Genomic DNA, 17,575 nt, shown 5'->3' on the forward strand with positions numbered 1-17,575 from the left:
CTAGCCAAAATGGCGTTTTGGTAACGAAACGTTCTTGTGCATCCCATTGTCGCGTCGACTACGTGCCCTTGCCATGTCGACAGTTTGTCAAGTCTGTTGTCGACATCCTCCTCAAGCTCCTACGGTCATCGTTGGTAGTTTCTGTTCAATGTGCTGTTTGTCTTCATTGCCGGTGTCCCGGTCTTATCCATTATCTTCGGCCCGCTTGGTCAAACCCAGCTTATTCATAGCCTCATTGATAACTCCCTCTGATGACTGGTGTCGGTCACATTCGTTCTGGTTCGAAGTGGAAGAGCTGTAGTCCCCTCAGGGACTGCTGTGCATGGTTGCAGCAAGTCCGGGCAGCCTCACTCACATACCTGCCAAGTCTCCCAGATTGGCCGGGAGGCTCCAGGATTTCGACCGTTTTTTCTGGTTGTATGGTTGTCATAAAAATCTCCGGGAAATTGAAATTTTTGTGCGTGATCTAGCCGCATTGGCAAAAAGGCAGCTCAATATATATATATATATATATATATATATATATATATATATATATATATATATATATATAATCTGTTTGACAATATTAATGAGATCTGTTAGATCTCATTAATATTTTGTGAAAACACGGAAAAACGAGCCCTTAGGTATACACTTCTTCCCCTTACATACATACATACATACATACATACATACATACATACATACATACATACATACATACATACATACATACATACATACATTCATACATTTACGGTGAAAGACAGCGGCGGTGGCAATGGCAAAAAAACTGCCTGGACTGTCCATATAATTGCAATCGCAATTAATAGGGGCCAGACGTGTTTTGGCGTTCCTGTCAAAAGAATCAAGCAGTGAGGCAAAGCTTTGACCCGCGCTTTTGCGGCAGCCAGATGCGCCGTCCCGTCCGTTCACATGTGTCCCAGACAGACATACACAAGTTGTTTTAAGTGAAATAGATTCTGCTAGTTGTGTTGATTCTTTGAGACTCTCACCTTAGTGAAAAACTCTGCCCTCGTGTGTTCGGCCACTCCTAGCCACTATAAGATCGCCACACTGATGTTTGTGCTTGTGATTGAGACCCCTCATTTTGTTTTGTTTTTGCGGTGTTTTCTTGTTTGTTTATATATTCTTTTTTATTATTTTTTTTGCTGTGCGTATCCCCCCCTCTCTCGTCGCGGCAATCTCCCGGATTCAGAATCATTGAACTTGGCAGGTATGCACTCAGGACCTCTTAGGTTGACAGCCGCTTCCAGGGCCTCTCACGTCGACATCCTTCAGAACTAGGCAGCCACTGCTTTCGTCGTTGTAGTGACGCTGATGTTCCTAACCTTTTCAGTTTGGAGCTCCACAGCACAGTGATAGCTCATCCTCCAGGATTCTCCATTACGGCTCGGGTTGCATGTTACGAGCCTTTTTCCGAGCAATCTTGTACGTGAACGTGGCGCGTTTGTACACAATCGGGGGTCTCGCGCACGTGTGCCGCATTCCAGCTTCTGGCACATGCTTAATGCTCTCTTACTCATGACAGTATTCGACAAACCATTTTACCGTCCCATACTAATTTTGGTGTATTTCAAGTTAATTAAGTGGTTGATCATGAGAGCACCCAAATGTAGGTGACTAGACAGACAGATAGAAAGACAGCAAACAAAAGTGCTAGCTGTATGCAAAGAAATGCTTCACATTTAATAATTTGTTTACTTCTGCACTCTTTCATAACCATCCTACTGTGAGACAACGCCATGTACTTTGCCTGAGGGCCTGTCTGAAGTATTGGGTTTGTCATTTTTTGAAAACTGTCTAATGGCTCCTGCAGCCCATCTTCCACTGTGGCAGCGACAGCTCTTTGATTGCGAAGTGTCTTTTGCGGAACTTATGAAGCACGCACCAGTTGCACGTATATGTTGTGTTTTCATGTTAGGCCACATATGGTGTGTTGTAGTTTTGTGTTGGCAATATTGATAGTACCTTATGATGCCATGAATGAAATAAAGAGCGATCGAAGCTAGTGGCTCGACCAGCTTTTGACATGCATCGGAGTGTCAGCGTGTCTTACTCCCACGGTTTAATACTGCCGATGAAGATGGGTTCGGTACCCAGATAATGGAAGGGTGTCAGTGGTATCAAGTATGAGCACGAGTGAGTGCATCGCTGCATGTTCACCATCGGGGTAATCTGAAGGAAGGACTACACTTCTTTACCGTAAGGTCTGATGGGCGCTGCCACGAAAAGCTACATCGAGCCATTTGATCGATCCCGCCTGGAGGAATGGCAAATCTACACTCAAAGATTTGAATTCTGTTTGAATGCCCATGGTATAACGGATGCCGACAAGTAGAAGCCCTCTATCCTGAGTCGATGTCGTCCCATGATGTTACAATTAGCCAAAGTTCTTGTGGTGCCAACGCAGTTGAGGGACACAGTACTGTCGGCAATATTGTCTGCCCTGCAACAGCATCTTGCCCCGAAAAACCCAAACTAGCCAGGCGTTACGATTTTCATCGCTGCAACCAGGTGCCGAGGGAGACTGCTACCAAGTACCGTGCAGCCTTGCACAGCACAGTGCAGCACTGCAATTTCACAATCCTCAACACTGCACTGCAGCACCGTTTCATATGTGGCCCTCAGAACAAAAAGGTAAAGAGACGATTGTTAGCAAAAAAAAAGGGGTTACCCTAGCCAGTGTCTCACACGAGGCCATTGAAGCAGAGATTGTGGGTCACGGAGGCTGACCCTCTTACGTGGACCGGCATTGTAGCAATGCGAATGGAGCCAGTGCACTAAGGAACAACAGGGGACAAGGCCAAAGGGCACAAAGCCATGGAGGAAGATAATCTGTGGTTATGAGATGCTGCTGGTGCTCGGCAGGACCCAGTCAGACTGAAGGGTGAACCCTGCGCTGGTCGTATCAGGCCGCACCACTGCCGTCTCTGTCATCTTAAGTACACACAGTGCCAAAATAGCAGGAAAATGGAGCTTATTGCCAAGGTGTGTCGTTCTAGGGAGACATGACTTCCGACCATGTCTTATGATGCCAATCTGTACACATCTCCTGTTCGGCGTTTATTTCATTGAACTTGACTAAAGAAAAGCAGCTTTTAACTCAGTTTTATGAGTAGTGCGGTAAAAAATAATGTTACGTGAAGAACCAGAAGCTTGGAAAGAGCAGAAATGAGGCTGTGTGCAAAGAAGTGTTGTCTATTCACCTGGCTTTGACATCTTCTAAAATACCTGTTTTACTGGTGCAGATCAACTACCACTTCATCTCCAAGGATGGTTCACCCATTGAAGCCTGGGCTGTGCTCTTCTATATCACCCACCTGTGAGTACTTTTTTTTTCTTCTTGCTGTTGGTTGGTTTTAATGGCTTAATATGTACTGACAGGCTAGTTAGTAAGCCAGGAGTTAAGCTGAGTTTACATGCTGATTTTGAAAATGCAATATTTTTCTAACACAGTACAGTGAAATTTTGGTAAAACGAACCCCACATTAACGAACTTTTCAGATTAATGAACTTTTGAAAAATCCTGCACCGACTGCTAATAGTTTCAATGTAAAACTTTTTCACCACTACGTGCTTCAGAATATCGAGCTTTTCAGAATAACGAGCGTTAATTTAGTTCCACGTTATATTAACAACGCCTCAGTACTACGAACTCATGTTCTGAAATCCATCGCGACCACCAGAGCGGTACGCAAGCAGACGACAAAGGGAAAGAACGCCTTGCTTCTCAGAAGTGGTGCAGTTTGGGCTAGTTGGTATGGCATGAGGATAGTTATAGTGCGAGAACAGAACAACGACAAAGAGCGCTCATGTCCTTCTTGTCTCTTTGTCGTTGTTCTGTTCTCGCGCTATCAGAAGACGCACGACAGTGCGGGGGGGGGGGGGGGGGGAGGGGGAGGGGAAACGAAAGGGCGACTTTCTTTTCTTTCTTTTTATTGAAACGCCAACGCTGCAGATTTACAAGCGCAAAGGCGAGGGCAACACGGGAAGGCAAGGTCAGCGAGGCAGAGTGGTGGAGCAGGAAGCATGGGCGCAGAAAACCTGAGACAGGGAGGGAGCAGGAAACGAAACGCGAGAAATTTTCTTTTTTATCACTTTTTTTTTTCCTCAGAAGAGGCGCCGCGACGCTTCGGGTTTGTCTTTTTTTGTCACTTCTACATGTGCTCTAGGACTAGGAGGCCTTGTTTGTCAGTCTTGTTCATCTCTTTTCGGTGATTACTTATCGCGTCCGCAAAGCAAGTCAGCGTTCGAGCTGTGGGGCTACTACGAATGAGTTCGTCTCTGCTTGCGACAAAGAAGCGGAATCAGTTTTCGCTAAGCGAGAAAGTGGATATTCTTTGGCAAATGGAAAGCGAACAGCAGGCTGCTCTGACCAAAAGAACCGAATCGCACCACAGGAATGTGGATGAGTTGGGGCCCTTCGCACTGCAAAGTTTGTGCTGCTGCGTAAAAAAAAAAACTGTCTTTTTCAAAATAAACGTGCATTTTTGGTGTTCACTCGTGCATTAGTTTTTTTCTCGTTAAAGACGAGTTCAGAGACCCACGGTTGTAAAGGTAAGTCGTTTTGGTCAGTAAAAAATAAGTATTTATGGTTAATTTTTGGGTTTTCACTATAACAACCTCTCAAAATAAAGAACGAATTGCCGCGGCCCCCTGAAGTTCGTTATACCGAGATTTCACTGTAGTGTGTTGTTATCAAGATCTAAGACATTGCATGGGCCTTGTTGAGAGCAAGATATTTTCTAAAGTGAAAAACATGCAGTAATCAGCATATGACTTCATTGTTCAGTGGGCACTTATGCAGCAAGACAAGAAAGCTATTTAAAAGAGTCATGGTACTCTGAACACTGGCAAGTGGGTACAAATGTTTTTGAGACTAGGTAAGTGAAAGCCTGTGTTTAGGGTACAACAGTGCACTTTTCCAGCTTTAAATTTCTACCATTTTTTGCTCTGTTTGGTGACTTGATTAGTTGTGTACATATCTTTGTTGTTACTGCGTTCTACCCATCTTAATCTCCCTTCTACAACTGCAAATTGTTTCTAGCAACGCCTGCTCTAAAACAGCCCAAGCCAGTAGCGTCACTGCAGCAGCAATGCATAGTGAGGGCACTGCTCTTAGTCTCATTTCTGTTAGTAGCCAAAGCTTGTCGATTTCAAACTGTAATGTGCAATCTGAGCAGTGTTAGTTGGATTCAACACGAAAATATCTTTTGCCATCACAACAAAATCAACCAAGGCACTCAAAATCAATGCTCAGAACACTCAGGGTAAGTGTACTTAGTAAATCCAGCGTGTGCTGAAAAAAAGCTGCACCGTTGGCTTTAAAGCTGCCATAATACTCTTTTAAGAACCTGCTAAGCTTAGTGAAACTACGAGTTTTGATTTTACAAAGCTCAGGTTGTGCACTGTCTGAGAAAAAGGAGCTTTTTGGCAGTTTGTCTTAAAAACCTGGCATTTTTTACTCAATCAAAGTGCAGCATGGGGCCCTAGATAGTGCTAAAAATATTCAAACAAGCAAAAAACCAAACTAAAATGTTAAAAATATTTTACCTTACCCTGTGCCTCTGGGCATTGCCATGAAGCTACCTTTTTACACAGGAATTCATGTTGTTCTATCTTTATTTTTCCTTCACATTACAGTCGAACCTGTTTATGAGACACACTGGTACAAGAGACACCTGTATGCCTACATAAAATACGGGTAGATAACAACAGGCTTAAGAGGTACCCTACTTATAAGGGACATCTCGTATACAAGACAGAAATTGCTGCCCAGAGCTTGCCTCTGGGGTTTAACTGTATTTGTTTTTGTTAGTTAGTTTGTTTGTTTTTTGTGGGTTACACGCAGCAAAGTACAGTAATTATTCCACATGCTTGTTTCAGTTTTTTTCTTTTAAGGTACGTGATTTGAAAGTATATCATATATTTTATGGTGCTGCTGTTGCTTTTAATAACTATGTGATCTTTATATATTTGTTTACATTACCTACAGCATCTAGTGGGTTGGCTCAGATACCCGGAGCTGACACTGCTTCGAGTATCGAACCCAGGATTAGTGCCTTCCCAGGGCGGTCACTCTGCCAACTGAGCTATTCAGGAAGCTAGCAGGGGGGTTACATACATGTAATAACAGACATGCAAGCAGGATACAAGAAATGTTTTGAGCAAGGCTCACAGGAGGGCAGTATTAGTTTTTAATGCAGCAAGCGAGCATACACATGACGCACTGCTGCAATATGCACAACAGCTGATGGTAGACAATTTCAGTCGTGGATAGCTTGGGGCAATATTGAAGTGTAGAGTTCTCCATTTTGTGCACATGGTCCTAATGACCAGATACGTAGTGAGATCAGGTAATATACTCTGTGCCAGTTGTATACTTATAAATGCAGTGGAAAAACTTGTCACAATTTTTTGTCTTCTTTCGTGAAGCAGCTCCCATTCTAACATATGCATAGCAGCACTCATGCTAAGCTGTAGTTATTTAAAACATATCTGGCTCCAATATTTTGCACTTTCTCAATTTAGTTCCTGTCAATGTTTTTTGAAAAGTCTTAAACTGTAAACTATTCCCGTATAGACCTTGCATATGTTTTGTACAATAGATCATGAGCTTCTTTTGGTAACAGATTGGTGGTTCGTCATAAAAAATCCAACATTTTGCATGCTTTTCTCTAGGTGTGATCGTGAGAGTGGCAAGAAGTAGACCGTGTAAGATAATTTCTAAACTAGTAAATACTCTTCCAGTTGAGCTAACTAGAAAGCTCACTTACACATGCAAGGTAGCACAACGGTGAATTTGTGAATCTAAAGCAAATGGGAACATCTTGCTTATCAGTTTTTTGGAATTCCACAGTGTGGCAGAAGGTTTAAGGAAGGGAAATGACATTCACCTGTTGTAGCAAATTACACTCATAATGACAACCACCTGTTGACAATCACTTAGCACAAAATAACAAAGAAATTCATATCGCAGAAATAAAGTTTCTCAGTCCACAAAAAAATTTATCCTTCCTTAAGTATTGAACCTGGGACGATGGCTGGGCAAAGATAGGGGGAAAAGTATTCCAGAATAGAGATATAGAAACACATGGCTTGGAAGCTGTACATATGCTGAGATACATTAGTCTTGAATGTAGTGGGATATTTCGGAGGTGCTTCTGCAAAAAAAAAAAAAAAACGAAAAAAAGTATCCCAGAATGTAGCTGCAGCAATACAGATACTGCAATACTTTTTTGTTTTACTTAGGGGACTTTCGAACTCTGCTAAAAGATTTAATTGCAGAATAATGTTGTAAGTGTTGCAGCACATTGAAGCCTTCAGTTTGAGAGATGATTTAGACTCCAACCAAAAGTTTTGAAGAAACCCGACGTTTAGTGCATAGAAGAGAAAGCACTCAGCTCCTTCTCGCCACGACCCAAGCTTTTTCTGCGTTATATGGACGTCTGCTTTTGCGTCTGAAGTTGAAAACTTCAAACAACACCTAAATTCCATGCACCCAGCCATACAATTCATGACCGAGTGTGAAAGTGACCACTGCCTGGCCTTTCTCAATGTCCAGGTGGCAAGAAAACGCATCGGCCTGGAGTTCTCCGTTTATAGGAAGCCAATTCACACTGGCCGCTACCTTCAATTCGATTCTTCTACCCCGCCTGCCACAAGGCCTCGTTTGAGACCACGCTATTCAAGAGAGCTAGGAACTTATGCTCTAATGACACAGAGCGGAAGAAAGGAGAGGCCCGCGTAATTGCGGACCTAAGAAAAAACAGATACCCAAAAAACTTCATTCGACCCGCCACCTGCCGCACAGAGCAACAGAGGATACGAAAACCCCAATCGACCTTTATTGGCAGCTTCCCAAAATGTGTACCGGTTCCATGCGTTCTAGGAACGAGCGAGATCTTCAAGAAGGAAGGGGTTCGCATCGCGCACGTTCCTTCGTGTACGCTGGGCCGCCTTCTCCCCCGCTCGAAAGACCGGCCAACAATGGAGAGGACCCCCAGTGTCGTTTACAAAATTCCATGCGCCGAGTGCCCCTCTTCGTATATCGGCGAGACGAAAAATTTACCGGAACGACAGCAGATGTGCGGAAGTTCTACAAAAAGCGCAGCCCAATCGCCGAACATGCGGAGACGTTAGATCACCAGATAAATTTCAAAGTGACGGCCATCCTTGAAAGCGAGCTGAAGTGGAGGACTGGAGGAGAAGGTTGTTATTCGAGTCTTGGCACATACAGAAGACAGCCCATAACATCAACCGCTCTCTCGGAACCCTTCCCCCAGTGTATACACACGGACTGCGCTCCACGGCAAAACGAGAGAGAGAGTGTCATTATTCACCCCACGAGTGCTTTGAAGACACCGCTGCTATGTAGCTTCTGCAGTCACCCTTGAGGAAGGAACCAAGTCGGTTTCGAAACGTCGGGTTTCTTCAAAACTTTTGGTTCAAACATTCAAACCTTCAGTTTGTTTATCGCAAGACAGTACTTTCGGGGTGTTTTGAGGTACAACTCATATTCCAATACACCATTTGAATATACTTCCTTCTGGGAAAAAATTTCCGCGAACAGACATTACCTTTCCATAAACTTTGTATTCTACTTTGAGCACCTAAGCGTTGAATTTGTTCTCTGTTGCTTCTATGAACGTGCCATCTAATATAGACCATGCTGCACGGTCTTCACCTGTTGCCATTGCTTGGTGTTCTGACCCTTGCTTCGGTGGTTCTTTGCACATTGTTGCAGTTTCCAAAACTGTAGCTCGTGCAACTCATGTCGTGACTCGAAGGCTAAACTGTCCAACTGAACAACGCGACACCGCTTAATTACCATAGATATTGCCAAGTATTGCCAAACGAGGACTGCTCGCCCGCAAAGAACGCTAATGTTTCATTGTCGCCATTGATCGAATGGTCATCATGTTAAAGGGTGCCATGCCTGGCAGCCGCATGCACAGATATTCACTCACGACCAAGTGCTGAAGCCCCACCAACCACGAAAAAGATTTGTTCTCTGCAAAATGACATGGCAGGGACAACATGGATGCTTCGGCACTCTCTGGTACTAGAATAAGTTGCTTCATTTGAAAACACTACCTTGAGAGCCAGCTCCCAAGTTTCGTCGGTACCAGGCCAGACGGCTGTGGATTCCACTGTTTTACTTGTAGGCAATAGAGCCCAGTACATGTCAAAACTGCACTATCGTACATTGGTTTCCTTTTCCTAAAATCATGTCCTTTAAAGGGGGGGGGGGGGAGAGATGGTTTCAGCCCTCCTAGGTCGCTGCTGCCAGCTCTCTCAAAACAAAGTGAGAACAGGGGCAGTTGGTCACTTCACAGACGGCTTGCTAGGCACTGCGATACCGTATACACGCGTGTAAGTGCCGCACCCGTGTAAGGGCCGCTTCCCGTTTTTAAGAAGCACATATTAAAAAAAAAAGTTGTGTGTAAGGGCCGCATTCGCACTTACCTTGACCCATGCGTATTCAAAATGCGCGCGCGTGTGTGAGCTACTAGGCGTTGTCAGTAGATAGCGTTAGAGAACGCAATTCTCATCATCACCGTATAGTACGTCATTAGAATAATTTGTTGGTTTTCTTCTTGCTAATACGTCCATGAAGTTGGATAAAAATTTTAAGTTTTTTCAGTAGTGTTCATACACCCACCAACTAAAGGTTAAAGCGGGATTTTACCTTTAACTTCTGACACTTCTATACAAACTCGCTACCCATATCGGCATTACCATCACCAACTTTGGTATTTGTGCGTTGTTCAGTTATTGTGCTGTTCAGCCTGCCATATGCTCGAGTTTTACGCACCGTTGAATGACTCTGGGACTCTAGCTAGTTTTCTGCGGGACGTTTACGTTTTGGCACGATGGGCAAGCAGCTGAATACAGCTGGCTATAAGTTGAAGGTGATCGAGTTTGCTCGCGCGCACGGGAAACGGGCCGCCGGCAGGAAATTCGACGTTGACGAGAAGTGTGTTCGACGTTGGTGCACTCAGAAGAAAGCCTTGCTGAACACTAAATCAAAAAGCACGCTTTCCGAGGAAAACAGTGCAAGTATCCTCATTTGGAAGAGGAGTTGCTCCGCTATGTGACTGTAGTACGGAACGATGGTTTTGCGCTCACTACGGACATGCCGCGCATGAAGGCACTAGCCTTGGCACGTGCGAAAAATATACCGGCCGGGGATTTCAAGGCTTGTGCTGGCTGGGTGCGAAGGTTTCTGAAAAGGAAGGGACTCTCCTTTCGGCGAAGGACCACGCTGTGCCAGCGGCTGCCAGAAGACTATAACGACAAGGTGCTTAGTTTTCACAAGCATGTCATCGGCCTGCGCCATCAGCACAATTATCTGTTGTGGCAAATAGCGAACGCTGATCAAACTCCTGTGTGGTTTGACTCTGCCGAGAACTACACAGTCGAAGTAAAAGGCAAGAAGAGTGTCGCCGTGCGGACCACCAGCGCTGAGCGCCAACGCTGCACCGTTGATGCTTTGTATGACCGCGGACAGGCGGAAGCTACCCCCGTACGTTCTTTTGAAAAGGAAAAGAATTCCCAGCGAAGTTTTCCCCAAGGGCATCATAGTTAGAGACCAAGAGAAGGGATGGATGAATGATGATTTGGTGCTTGACTGGGTGAAAAGTGTTTGGCAGAACAGACCGGGAGCTTTGTTGGCCAAACATTCACTTTTAGTGTTGGATAGTTTCCGCGGCCACCTTACCGATAAGGTGAAGGAACAGCTGCGCCGTGTCGGCACAGACATGGCCGTGATTCCAGGCAGCCTCACAGGAATGTTGAAACCATTGGATGTGAGCGTGAATCGACCGTTAAAAGTTGAATTCCGAAGACTCTACACGGAATGGATGGCAACCGGCAACCATGAGCACACACCGACCGGACGGCTGAAGAGGGCACCTCTTGCTACTGTTCTCGGTTGGGTATTGTCGGCGTGGAGCTCGGTGTCGACGGACATTGTGTCCGGAAGTTTTAAGGTCACTGGGATATCCAACAGCCTGGATGGCACTGAAGATGACTGTTTGTGGAATGATGGTGCTCCGCAACACACCATCTCGGACTCCGAGTTAGAGGACTCGTCGAGTGACGACGATCGCACACGCGGCATACTGCAATAAACACCCTTCGTTCGCTAACTGGTATGTTGTTTTTACCATGAAAATTGGCCCTCATTTCCTGAAAAAAAAGTGCGGCCCTTACACGCGTTTGTAAGGTAATTTTTTCTTGGCTGCGCTATTTTTTTTTTTCATTTAATTTATTGGCAAGGTTCCTTTTGGTGTTGCATAAGTGGTTGCCAAACTGGGAGGGTCAGTGTTGCCAGACTGCCGCTAAATTTGACTGCAAAGTTTTTTTTTTGTAGTTGTGGCTTCTCCGTGAGAATTTGGTGCCATCCGCGGTGCATTTCGCGAACGAGCGACACTGGCCGTTTTAATTAACGGAGTTAACCACGCCTAGCAGTAGTCGAGCGCGGCGCTGCTGTGCAATTAAGAGGCCAATTTAATTAACGGAATGAACCGCGCGTTACAGAAGTCGAACACGGTGCTGCCGTGCAATTAGGAGGCCAATTTAATTAACGGAATAAACCACGCCTAGCAGAAGTCGAGCACGGCGCTGCTGTGCAATTAAGAGGCCGTTTTAATTAACGGAATGAACCACACCTAGCAGAAGTTGGGACGCGTTCTCTTGCTGTGTGTGCAGCTGTGCAACTAAGATATCGCGTCTCAGTATTAGGAATTACGGGGAAAACTGAATAGATTCGTAGGAGGTGATGCGCTGCCCCCCTTCCCCTTACTTTTCTTTTTTTTTTTTTTCCTCTCTCAGCTGATCGTGTCGCGTCGACCGCGCGCTACGACGGGAGACGCTACGCTTCCCCTTGCTGTGTCAGCACAAGACATCGTTCGGACTCGTATATACAAGTGATGAATAAGCGTTCCAAGGCTGGTTAATCGGGGTACGTCGGATATGCTACAGCTATGTACTCCTGGAAGGCTGTTTTATCGAAGCAGATGCAGGGAATGAAGCGCGACTTGCGCGTACCTGTGAATAGGACCCGGCCGACGAGCCGCCGTCGCTTACAGGGCCCCACCCACAATAAGCACAAATTGTCTCTCGGCTCAAGAGTGCAGTATAAAACAATAGGTTGGGTACGTAAGAATAAAATGGCATAATATGTCTCGCTACACTACACTCCTAATTGCACGGCAGCGCCACGCTCGACTTCTGCTAGGCTCGGTTCATTCCGTTAATTAAAACGAATTCTGTAATGCACAGTTGATTCTGTTAATTAAAACGGCCTCTTAAATGCACGGCAGCACCACGGTCGACTTCTGCTAGGCTCGGTTCATTCTGTTAATTAAAACAGCCAGCGTCGCTCATGCACTCGCGAAATGCACCGCGGATGGCACCAAACTCTTACAAAGAAACGACTACAGGAAAAAAATTTTCAGCCAAATTTAGTGGCAGTCTGGCAACAACCACTGCAAAGTCTGGCAACTGACTTATGCAGCGCCACAAGGAACCTTTCCAATTTATTTTCTTCATTTAATTTATTATTAGCCAGAGGCATTGAAGAGGGGAGTGATTACAATAAACGATGCACAACAAAAAAAGCAGATAAAATAATTTTAGTACGTAGCCTTCTAACTATACAGTTCTAGCTAATTATAACAAGGGCCATTATAGTGTCACGTTACTCACACAGGCTGGTCACATTTACCGCGAATGCCCTTACCGGCAACTTGGACTGCGCGGATTTTCCGTCAATTCCCCTCGTCCCCGAATTGGTCAAAGGCCAAGGGATATCGAAGAGTATCTCGCGCAACAGCGTGCACCCTTTACACGACGGCAATCGCGGTCACCATCTCCGAAGAGACCTGCAGCCACTGGGCCACGTTTCGGGGTGACGGCACGGGAACGCTCCCCGAGCCCTCGTCGGGAAAACTGAAGGCAGCGGCCTTCGGGGGCAAGGTCGCTGGGACTCAAAGTGCGGAAGACCTCCCATCGATGCTTGCACGCAACGCCGAAGGCATTTCGTCAGAGAATAATCGCAGTGCCGAAGAAACGCCGACATCCGCATCTGAACCTAGTGACCGCGTGTCACTCGACATACCTGTGCTGGTTGACGGTCTTCAGGTCAGTGCATTGGTAGACACTGGTGCAGACTATTCGATCATCAGCGGGAGGCTAGCGAAAGATCTCAGGAAAGTGATCACGCCGTGGAATGAAACGCGAATTCGAACAGCTGGAGGACACGTTGTAACACCGCTGGGTCGCTGTACCGCAAGAGTGAAAATTCGTGCGTCAACGTTTGTGCTCAGCTGCCTCGTTCTTCCCGACTGTTCGCGTCGGCTGATTATCGGCATGGACTTCGGGAATACGGTGCTATCATAAATCTTCGTGAGCGCATCGTGACCTTCTCGACTCAAGGCGCAACAGATAGAGACGCTGATAACTGCCGTAGACTTGCGCTGCGTGTTGCTGACGACAGTGTGACGCTGCCACCTCGAGCAACTGTTCCCCATCGAAGTCACTTGTGAAGACTTCCAAGACGGCGACGTGGTGGCTGAAAGCAACTTATCACTTCTGCTGCTCCAAGGTGTATGCGCCGCCCGAAGTGTTGTGCGCGTCCGTGACGGACAGTCAACGATACTAGCTACGAACTTCAATTACGAGCACCGCATCTTTTCCGTGGAACCACCCTAGCTTATGGAGAACCTGTTGCCGACGTCACGGAGTGCTTCGCGTTCGAGGAAACGCATGAGGATGAGGAATTTCTAGACCACATCGACATTAATTCGACGCTGTCAGATGAGAGAAAGGCTGCACTTCACGACCTTTTAAGGGAGTTTAGATCTTGCTTCGCCTTTTCTTCTAAAGTCCGTCAAACACACCTCACGAAGCATCGAATTATTACCGACGATGACGTCCGCCCCATTCGGCAGCAGCCTTATCGCGTTTCTGCCAAAGAACGCGAGGCTATTCAGACACAAGTTAAAGAGATGCTCGATGACGGGATTATTCAACCATCCAGCAGCGCTTGGTCCTCGCCAGTCGTTCTAGTAAAGAAAAAAGACGGAACGCTGCGATTCTGTATTGACTACAGGAAGCTTAATAGTGTCACAAAAAAAGGACGTCTACCCGCTTCCACGGGTCGACGACTCCCTCGACAGGTTACGACGTGCGAAGTATTTTTCGTCCATCGATCTAAAGAGTGGCTATTGGCAAATCGAAGTGGATGAACGAGACCGAGAAAAAACCGCGTTTGTGACTCCAGACGGACTTTACGAATTCCGAGTTCTTCTCTTCGGCCTCTGTTCTGCACCAGCCACTTTTCAGAGGATGATGGACACAGTTCTCGCTGGCTTGAAGTGGCAAAGCTGCCTTGTCTACCTCGATGATGTGGTCATCTTTTCCGAGAGCTTTGAAGAACATCTGAAGCGTCTGAGAAAGGTTCTGGAAGCCATTCGCACAGCTGAACTCACGCTGAAACCCCAAAAATGCCATTTCGGCTATGAAGAGCTGAAATTTCTGAGACATGTCATTAGTGCAGATGGAGTGCGACCTGATCCAGACAAAACTGCTGCTGTCGCCGCCTTCCCTGTCCCATCATATAAAAGAGCAGTGCGCCGTTTCCTCGGCTTGTGTGCGTATTATCGCCGATTTATCGCCAACTTCTCTAAGATAGCTGAACCTCTTACGCGACTCACCCGAGATGACGTACCCTTTACTTGGAGCGCAGAACAAGATACAGCGTTCACAGAGTTACGACAGAGAATGCAAACAGCCCCTGTTCTTGCCCATTTTGATGAGGACGCTGCTACAGAAATTCATACAGATGCCAGCAACGTCGGACTTGGCGCTGTCCTTGTACAACGACACGGCGGCGTTGAGCATGTGATAGCTTACGCCAGTCGTACTCTTTCTCGAGCTGAGACCAACTATTCTACGTCAGAAAAAGAATGCCTCGCAGTCGTGTGGGCGACGACCAAATTTCGGCCTTACCTCTACGGTCGTCCCTTCAAAGTGGTTACTGACCACCACTCGCTCTGCTGGCTGGCAAATCTCAGAGAGATCGTCTTTGTCTTCTTTCACTCTTCGATCTCACCCAAGCAAACCATGTGGCAATAGTGTCCAAAGACCAAAAAGAAATAATGATTTAGAAAATGTGCTCAGGATGCAGGCATGTACGTAATAAAAATGTAATAAATGCATACACGTAGAACGAGCAAAAAAAAAAAAGAGACAAAGGAAGGAGAACGAAGCTATACAATGCTAAATAAAGCTGGATGTTCGAGGAATGAATGATTGAAAGAATGTTTTTGTGTGGCATGTTTTAAGGCCAGCCTTGTGACAGTGGTCTATTCTAGATGATATGCATTGTGGCTGTAAAATTAGTTCATTTTTAAGAGTTGAATGATATATTTTATGCAAAAGAGTGAGATAGAGTGATAGAGATGTTAGGGAAAATGTGATAGAGATGTGATAGAGATGTTAGGGGAAAACAGGATTTCATGGCAGACACACTTGCAGTACAGTTGTAGTTTGGCAAGATGAAGCGAGCTGAGTTATTTTGAACACGTTGTAATAAGATAATTAGTTTGTCAGTAGTAGAATTCCAAAAAGCGCATGCATATTCTAGTTTTGGACGTACAAGGGTCATACAGTCGAACACGGTTATATCAAACCCACATATATAGAATTTCAAGGTATATCAAACTCGCAAGTTATCCCTTAGAAATTCCTTTGTAAAAGTATAGAAATTCGCACGTTTATATCGAACAGTACTTTTACCCGGCTTCGGATACATCTAACGTCGTGCGAGTTGGAAGGCGCGCTTTTGGCACTCGCAGCAGTGCCCAGCGACCTCCGCGCGGCACCATGCCTCCGCCAAAACCCGAAGCTCTCGAAAAAAGGGTGAGAGGGCTTGAACTGTTCAATTTCCAACTTCCGAAATGGCTTTTTTTTTTTCGTTTCACGTTCTCTCTCTCATGCTTTCTCCACGTACGGGTCGGCTCGGAGAGCAGGAACGAAGGAGCCGACGTCCTCCTCCTTTCGCCTTTTCTTTTATTTTTTGTTGCCGTTTTGCGAGGTCTGATCAGCCAAACACAGCTCTCGCCTTTTGCTGTTGCCTTTGCAGGTGGCGATCAGTGTTCTGCGCCATCGCCTCGCGAGTCACGAACGCTTTTGTTGCTTCCCCTGTCGTGATGCCTACGTACTACCGCATGTGCAGCATTTCTCTTTTGCATGCGCGGTGTGTAAAGTCACTGTGGACTCCTTGAATTGTTGACTTTTTGCGTAGCTATGATCAGCGTCAAGAAGTGCAGGACCCTTGACTTTGCAACGAAGTTGAAGGCTATTCAGCGTGTTGAGGCGGGCGAGAAATGTTCTATCGTCGCGGACAACTTTGGGATACCATGGAGCACTCTGTGTACCTTGTTGAAAAACAAGACACATATCAAGGCAAAGGCGGCGTAGCAGCGAACGTAGGGAGTCTGTCATGGCGCACTTCTGCCCACGGGAATGTAGAAAAGGCACTCTATGCCAGGTTTTTAGAAGTACGCACGAATAACATTCCAGTGGATAGCCCAATGCTCATTGCCAAGGCCTAATGGTTTGTCACTGCACTCGATGAAACAACTACGCCGACAACAGCGAGTGGTTTCACAGAATTAAGCAACACTACAACATCGTTGGCAAAACTATTTCTGGTGAAAGCAGAGCTGTCAGCAGTCAGTAAATCCAGCAGTGGATGGCAAAGGAATTGCCGGAAGTCTCCGAAAAATTTCTCCCGCGGAGATCTTCAACGCCTGGCGAGACGTGAAGACAAACACAGTGGTCAACTGCTTCCGCAAGGCAGGCTTCGAGATGGCAGAACTTGCGGAAACCGGGAAAGATCGATACTAGCGTCTTCAACATCTCAAAAACAAAGAAGCAGGCCGAGGTTAGTGATTTTTTTCTGCGCAAGTCGTTCTTTTCTGGCGCGTGTGCGGAATTGGTTGTCATTCTTGAATGCACCTATTGTAAGTGATGATCGGCTACAGGTAAGCTCTCGGGGCCTCTATTTTTTATGTGGAATTTTTCATATACACTCAAACCTCGTTATAACGAAGTTCAAGGGGAGCCACAATTGTTTTGTTATATCCATTATTTTGTTATATTGATTATAATAGTTTGTGGCAATGTATGCTCAGATGGGCACACACCTATAAGCATGCAAAGAAGAAAACAGCCTCGCGGCCCGATGTACCACTACGCGACCATGCATGCCACGGAAAATGAACTCAGTCGAATCTCATTAATTCAAACTTGCGCTGAGGTCCAGTCAAAGCTATGTGTATTCCAATGGGCGAAAACGCCCTGTAATTCGAACGCGCAAGCACTTGTGACAGTTAATTCGAACATACCGTGCTCCGAAAATGCTCTCAAGCACCCCGCCCAATCCCGCGGCGACACCTCTCAGCGCTGCGCACGAAGAAGAAAAGGAAAGAAAAGACTGTGGTGGATTGTTTGCGCTCTCTCAAATGCCGATCTGCGACACGCCTGTGCGACGCTC

General features: G+C 46.0%; 1 protein-coding gene across 5 annotated transcripts in view; it reads left to right on the top strand.

The window, feature by feature from the left end:
• LOC119160747 (protein GPR107) overlaps positions 1 to 17,575 on the top strand; it is a 428,055-nt gene that overhangs the window by 264,166 nt on the left and 146,314 nt on the right. For all 5 annotated transcript variants that reach the window (XM_075881006.1, XM_075881007.1, XM_037412965.2 and 2 more), the window contains one exon: positions 3,255 to 3,328. In XM_075881006.1, the coding sequence (XP_075737121.1) occupies positions 3,255 to 3,328 (74 nt within the window). The remainder of the gene's footprint in view (positions 1 to 3,254; positions 3,329 to 17,575) is intronic.

Source organism: Rhipicephalus microplus, chromosome X, assembly GCF_043290135.1.
Source record: "Rhipicephalus microplus isolate Deutch F79 chromosome X, USDA_Rmic, whole genome shotgun sequence".
NCBI classification, from domain to species: Eukaryota; Metazoa; Arthropoda; class Arachnida; order Ixodida; family Ixodidae; genus Rhipicephalus; species Rhipicephalus microplus.